Source organism: Cavia porcellus, unplaced genomic scaffold, assembly GCF_034190915.1.
Source record: "Cavia porcellus strain 051 isolate PalLab524CR breed Dunkin Hartley unplaced genomic scaffold, mCavPor4.1 scaffold_3, whole genome shotgun sequence".
Taxonomy (NCBI): domain Eukaryota; kingdom Metazoa; phylum Chordata; class Mammalia; order Rodentia; family Caviidae; genus Cavia; species Cavia porcellus.
This window is the reverse complement of record NW_026947486.1, coordinates 81,017,999-81,025,006: the sequence shown is the minus strand read 5'-3', so window position 1 is coordinate 81,025,006 and position 7,008 is coordinate 81,017,999. Positions and strand designations below refer to the sequence as shown.

The 7,008-nt window shown below is 47.1% G+C and overlaps 1 protein-coding gene across 1 annotated transcript; it reads left to right on the top strand.

The window, feature by feature from the left end:
- Positions 1-625: 625 nt before the first annotated feature.
- LOC134475321 (homeobox protein Rhox13-like) lies at positions 626-6,787 on the top strand. The gene is made up of 3 exons (XM_063245575.1): positions 626-1,073; positions 3,142-3,187; positions 6,680-6,787. Exons 1-3 carry the CDS (start codon positions 640-642, stop codon positions 6,785-6,787), a joined length of 588 nt encoding a protein of 195 aa, XP_063101645.1. The 5' UTR covers positions 626-639.
- Positions 6,788-7,008: the final 221 nt, after the last annotated feature.

The following is a 7,008-nucleotide window of genomic DNA, read 5'->3' as shown; positions in this document are numbered from 1 at the left end:
TTCCTTCCTCACATGCCTCTGGGAGGCATCCAGTGCACTGAGCTAGCTCTGGGATTAGCTGCATGCTTCTTGTGCACACGTCCAATAACAGTACTTGTTTTTCCATCTCTGGCCCCTTTGCTGGCCCCACCCCTTCTGTTTTTGCTACACTGTGATCCGAAGCATTGAGGCGAGGTGGTAACCAGACAGCCTTTAGCAGACATCACGAGAGCTCGTGCAGACTGAACCCTCCAGGTGGGGTGCAACATTCCTGTAACCAATTGCAACCTCAGGGTCAGCCAGTCCCTTCCTCATATGCCTCTGGGATGCATCCAGTGCAATGAGCTAGCTCAGCAGCTAGCTGCATGCTTCTTGTGCACATGTCCAATAACAGTACTTTTGTTCCATCTCTGGGCCCCTTTGCTGGCCACACCCTTCAGATTTTGCTACACTATGATGGGAAGCATTGAGGCGGGGTGGTAACTAGACAGCCTTGGGCAGACATCACGAGAGCTCATGCAGACTGAACCCTCCAGGTGGGGGGCAACATTCCTGTAACCAATTGCAACTCAGGCTCCACCCCTTTGCCGTGACGCTGTTGCCAAGAGACTCTGCCTTTAAACGCGGTTGCGGAGTAGGAGGCCTCGTGACTCTCTGGGAATGGCGGCCATGGAAGAGGAATACCAAGACGGTGTTACCCGCTCCCTCAGCCCAGAGTACTTGAAAATGGAAGTCGAAGTGGATCCTGCACCAGAGGTTCCCGCAGCAGCCGAGGGGGCTGCCTGCAGTGCAGGAGCTGCCGACTTTGCAGCGGATGACCCCCTCAAGGGCCAGCTGGATGACGACGATGAAGATGGCCACATTCTGACCCAAAAGGTCCACATGAGCCAGGGAAGTGACACCAAACACGACACGGATCAGGGTGAAGCTGAGCCCGAGCAACTGCAGCTGGCTGCGCAGCGTCCTGCGGATGCTGGGGGTCGAAAGAGGGGCCGACCAAGGCGGCGACGAAGGCAGTTTAGCTTCACAGACGGGCAGGTGCAGGAGCTGGAAACTGTTTTCCAAGACACGCAGTACCCAGATGGCCTCAGGAGGTGAGCTGATGTCTTGGGGGTGCACCCAGGCTTTAGGGGGAATGGGCTCTGTTCCAGGTGACTTTCTTTCTCTCCTGCTGCCCTCTTTCTGCTCTTGAGCTGAGAGCACCTGGGCTCTTCTCCTGCCTGTGTTTGAGCTTTAGTGGGATGTCGCCTTGTGAACCAAGTTCAGACCCTTCTTACAGTATTGTTGTGACTCCAGGTTGGAAACTGGTTGGTGGAGACTCCACTTTGTTTTGTTTGCATTTTGTGGTATGAGACGCACACACTAGGACTTTGCTGTGAGAACCACTGTGAAGCATAGACATCAGCAGTGCTGGGTATTTTCATGTCATGGTTTAGTTGTCAGCAGGGTCAGCTATGCTCACATTGCTGTGAAATAGATCTGCAGAACGTTGGTCACCTTACAAAAGCAAACTATCCCCCTGAAACGCCTCCCATTGCCCCCATCCCCTCAGTTCCTAACAATCATGATTGTAGATTTTTGGACTGTAAGTTTGAGTTCTCAGAAACTGGATCTAAGTGCAACCACAGCCTGTTAGTGCTTTTGTGCCTGCTTGTTTCAGTTCATTTAACCCTACTGTGCAGCCTTGCTTCAGCATGTGATGGCCATTCCTTTTAAATGGCAAGAAATATTCCCCTGCATATAAACCACCTTGTTGCTCATTTCTTTGGATTGAAGTTGATTTTGTGAATAGTTGATTTTGTGAACTTGTCTGACAAAGAACTGTGAACATCCAGATTTCAGTGTTTTGGAGACATGCTCAGAATTGGAATCATTGAATCATAGAATTGTGTATTTCTGCATTTAGACCTCATCACACCATTTTCCAGAGATGCTGTGGGAGCTGATATATCTTTTCACAATGGCTGAGGGTTCCAGTTTCTCCCTGAACTCAGCACACTTAGGTTTTTCCAGCCTTTGTTAGTGGTTCACATGATGGGGTGTGGACATCCCTGTGGTTGGGATACACATTATGGGCTAGTCATTTGGAGAGTGATTTCTCCTGCTTCCTTGTCCTTCCTCTAGCCTATTGTGGAGAAATGGCTCACTGAGCCCTTGCTAATGCCCAATCCTGGTGAGTGTGTTTTAGTTATTGACTTTGGGGGATGTTTCTACATCTCTGTATGAAGTGTGTTTTGCAAATATTTTCTCCCTCTTGTGGATTTCTTTTCAATGTCTTGATCTGCTAACTCACAGAAATGGTTATCGTCCACACAGTCAACTTTTTTGTAACTTCCTCCTTGTCCTCTTCCACCTCCTCCTCCTCCTGCTTCTTCTTCTTTTTGTCACTTTTAAGACAGGGTCTTGCCATGTAGTTCACGGTGATCTTGGCCTCACTTTGTAACCCAGGCTGATCTTGAACTTGCAAATATCCTCATGCCTCAGCATCCCAAGTGCTGGGATTACAGGCATGCACCACCAGGCTTGGCTTTGCATTTCTTGACTGCATGGCTTCTATTGTAAATCAAATTTCTTCACCGACTGAGTTGGTAGAATAGATACTTTTGTGCTATAGGCTTGCTCCTCACAAGGAGAGAGGAACTAGGGTATGGGAGGGAGAAAGGCAGGAAGAGGAAGAAAACAATACAAGACAGTTCTACGAGGAGTTTGTATTAGTTCACAGAATGAAAGTGTTGTGCCAGTGTCATTTGGAGAATTATTTTTGCCAATGTGTTTTACTCTGTGAAACTAATTTGAAGATAATAATACCCAATTTTTTAACTATTGTTAGTCTATAAGTTTTTTGAACTTTTATTTATAATTTTCCATAACATAAAAATATCTACTCTTTTTTATCATAGATTTTTGCTTTCAGTTTTATTTTCTCAATATAATGCATTAAAATATCCCTAACTTGGTAGCGTTAAGTATTATGACCGGAGAAAGCATTGCTGATGAGAGGCTTTTCCTCGGGGAAAGAGAAAAATGTTCTTGGTGCACTGGGAGGGTGATTACAGTGTGCAGCCCACCACACAGTGCCTGTATGATACTCCAGTCATGCAGAACACTGCCTGCCTCATCCAGATCACTGAACGTGGAACATTTGTGGTTTTGTCTCCACAGAATGGAGCTTGCAAGCATCCTGCGTGTGCCTGAATCCAGAGTGAAGGTCAGTAAGTCCAAAAATAGCCCATTGGCAGGGCAGCCAGTCTCCATCGTGTTTCAGGACATGGCTTTTCCTGGCTGCTGTGAAGCTGGTGTCATTTCTTGTTGTATCTTACTGTGCAAGCAAGATTTTGACTTAGGAGGACTCCTAGAGAGAAAATCAAATGAGTAGACGTGGGCTTGTAGTTCCAGAATTCCCATTACCAGAGGGAACATGCTTTTGTAAAGCAAAAACAAAATACCAACATGCCTCTCTTATCCTGTGTGAAGAGTGAATATATCTGGGCACAGAAAACAGAGTGGTGTAATCAGGCATATCCTTAATACACGGACAAATGTGCAGATACTCCTTATTTAACGGCCTACCTGTTTAATGACTGGATTTAGGCCTGGGGCACCGTACTTGGTGTTATGTCCTGTCAGGTTCTGGTATAGTTTCCTACATTTTCCTTACAGTGTTTCAGTGTTTTCCTCTTGTGCAGTACACCTTTTATATAGCAGACAGTAATATTTGCTGATCGTCCTGTGCGGCATTGTGTTTAGATGTTCTGTTATCCCTTACTGCATGTAAAATTATGAACAGAAAAACAAAGGCCTCAGGTCGCATATTCCTTTGCTCTGAATATTGCAGTGTACATACAATATTAAATACCCCACTTAGCAAACTATTCATTTCACAACCTAATCAAATGCATAGACCTCACGTGTTAAATGGGGAACGTCTGTATGCCTGAATTCACTAAGCAATATTGTCCTCACTCAGGACTAGTGTGCTTTAATGTGCATTTCTGCATGCAGTCGTGTTGGGGCTCAGTATGACCTTGAAAGTATCCAAATAGGCCCAGAGGGAGGCAAGGTTAACGGAGGGTTCCATTGTAGTCAACTATTTGAAACTGAAGCCTAACAACATAGGTAAGCATGAGTGTGGTAAGAACCATTTGATGGTTTCGTCTTTATGCCCTTTGATTTTCTTTTTGGTGCTGGACGTAGAATCCAGGACGTCACATGTCAGTGCCTAGGGCTCTACCACTGAGCTCTTTCTCTAAAGCTAGCATTGATTAATGCTGGGAAGAGAGACTGAACGCTCACAGAAAATGATCTCTAGGCAAGTATCAGATGTCTAGTTGAGCTGAAGGTGTTGAAGGAAGGTAGTGTGAAAGCTTAGTTGCCTGGTTTTCTTTTCTTTGTAAGTTCTGATAAGGTAAAAGAGAGGAGAAAGTCACAATTTACCCTTCTCTGCCTACAGCGCAATTTCCATGTGAAAACCTTCGTCAAATAGAGGATGACTGAGTAGTGGCTAGGACTGTAGGTTTAGAAATCATGTCAAGAATGCCATAAGGAAAAACAGTGCTATGGTACAAAGTTTGGATAACTGAAGAAAGATGAAATGGATAGAGAAGAATTCAAGCAGTCAAAAGACGCCTTAAAATTCACAGTTAAATTCGAAAGTGAAACTCGTTTGAAAATAATTTTAACATGAAGTGGATTGGATTTTCTTTTATGGTGCAATGATTCAGGGAATGGGTTTTGTAGAACAATAGGTGGCAGGGTCCTCATTTCAGGGTTGATTGAAACCAGACATAATTTCAAGGAGCTCGCTCTCCTTGACACAGTGCTGAGCAGAATAGGTGAAGGTCCTGGGGCACAGGAAACCTATGTGAGACAGAAGAGCCCAGGAGATACAGATAAACAAGAGGGTGTGTGTGAGAAAGTAAGGATGAGCTCATCAGCAGCGCTGTTGCAGTGTGGATGACAGAGATCAATCAGGAAATGGGCTGAGCATGTGTTGAGGAGGCTCCAGGAAACCAGCCCAGCACAGTGGGACACTAAGCACTGACATCCCAATGCAAAGGCCTGGTCCACACAGGCTGTCTCAGCTGGAAGATGCAGGGAGCGGGTGGGGAGCATTTTCTCAGGCTCCCCAGCAAATCCCACAGAGGATCCCGGTGGGAGGGGCTTTCTCCCCACCCTGCTGTGGGCCTCTCTGACTGGAGTCCTGAGGGAACAGGGGCTGCAGCAAACTAGCGAAGGAGGGGAATGTGCTCAGTGTGTGACATTTCTGCCGCCTGAAGTTCCCAACAACCTCACGCATGGTCCCCCTCTCCTGTGCATAGTGATACACTGGTAGCAAGTGAGGCTCTGGATGAAGACCTGATGTCAGCTCACCCGTGACACTGCACTGTGCATGCTGCTGTGTAGATGCAGAAGCCACCAGGGGACACTTTACCTGCCGTGCACACCAGCCCTGCTGTCCTGGGCTTCTTGAGAGGTGTATCCTTGTGGGGAAGCAGGTGTGAGGCAGGGAAAGAAGGCCATTTGTGTCATTAACATGTGCAGTACGGCAGCTTCACAAATGTTTAAGTCTTTGTGAATCGTGCAGAACCAGGAGTCCAAGAGGGCCGCAGAGCACAGTGACATAGGGCACAGTTCTTGGTCTGGCTGCAGAGGACTGTGTAGCAGAGGTTTAGAAAGGAGCAGTGCTGTGGCCCCTTCTGCTCCTCATCGCTGCTGGGGACTCCTTTTCCTGGAAGCCCTTTCACTTTTGTGTCTTGGGACCAGGGCCGGGCCGTGCTTGCCCAGGTGGGGCAGTGGGACTGTGGGTGCCAGGCAGGCTGATCCAGGACTTGGAAGAGCTGATGAAATGCTGTGAGCTGACTTGTCTTAGGGGTGTGGCAGACTGCAGAGAGAAAACAGAATTCTGGTTTCGATGACGATTTTCTTCCTTCAAAACCTTGGATGCCAAGCACTTGAGAGTTTTAGTTCACTTGGAATGATGGGTTGTCAACTTGTCCTATATGACAGGCTACAATTCAAAGCACTGTCCAGGCTCCCTGTCCCACTGACTGCCTTTAGCCGTCAAAGGGCTACATGGGATGGAGGGTCCTGACATTTCCTTGAGTGAAGCCTCTTTCAAAAAGGCCCACATATTCCATCCTGCGGTACTTTCATTCTCACTAAGGTGGGATTGTCAAACCGGGAGCTGTCTCCCTGCTTAGGACTTTACCTACAGATCTCAGGGTGACACGCTAAAGCCCCACACGTGGTAGAGCTCCTCCTTCTGAGCAGGAGCCAGCTGGCCAGTGTCAGGTCAGCAGTCAAGTTGCTAAGTTGCTTTATCTCTTAGGAGCCCTGGAGTTCTACCCATCACTGGAGCCACTTTTCATTGGGGCCTGTGTCCCACAGCTGGAAGAAACCATTCAGGAAAAGTGAGCTGGGGAGAACAGGGCAGACGTTCTACCCTGTTCCTGAGCAGGGCATGGAGGTGGTGCTCACTAAGTATGTGGAGAAGAGGTGTGATTATGTTTCTACAGTTATTTTTATTGTCCAGAGCTTCAGATGGAGCTCAAGGCCCTGTGTAGACTGGGCCTGTGGTCCCCCTCTGATGTCCACCCTCAGTCCTCTGTGTCACTAGCATAGGAAGGTATGTGATGTGTTTGTTTCTTTATGACACTGATTCCTGTGTACTAACCCTATCAGTTTTCCCCTCTGCCCTCAGGTTTGGTTTAACAATCGGAGAGCCAAATACCGGAAAGCTGTGAGGGAAGCTCTGCTCGGGAGCTCACCCCCTGATTCCCAGGACCACGCTGTCACTGAGGAAGAGTAAGAGCTGCTCTAGGATGCTGTCCTGTTTGAAGAAGCAGATTGTGCTTGGAATTCTTTTGTTGTTGTTCACAAATCTGTTTCTCTATTCCATAATACTGTTCATAGCACTGGTGTTTGCAATAAAGTTGTGAATTCTTAGCATTTATGTTTTCCTGTTCTTTATGGGGTTTGTTACAGCTGGATAAAATGTGCAGAGCTAAGGTCATTCCAACAGAATGATGA

Bases quoted from the DNA above. Each gene is read 5' to 3' on its own strand.
- LOC134475321 (XM_063245575.1), top strand. From the start codon at position 640: ATGGCGGCCATGGAAGAGGAATACCAAGACGGTGTTACCCGCTCCCTC. The intron at 1,074-3,141 runs GTGAGCTGATGT...TTGTCTCCACAG, and splicing joins TACCCAGATGGCCTCAGGAG to AATGGAGCTTGCAAGCATCC. The intron at 3,188-6,679 runs GTCAGTAAGTCC...CTCTGCCCTCAG, and splicing joins TGCCTGAATCCAGAGTGAAG to GTTTGGTTTAACAATCGGAG.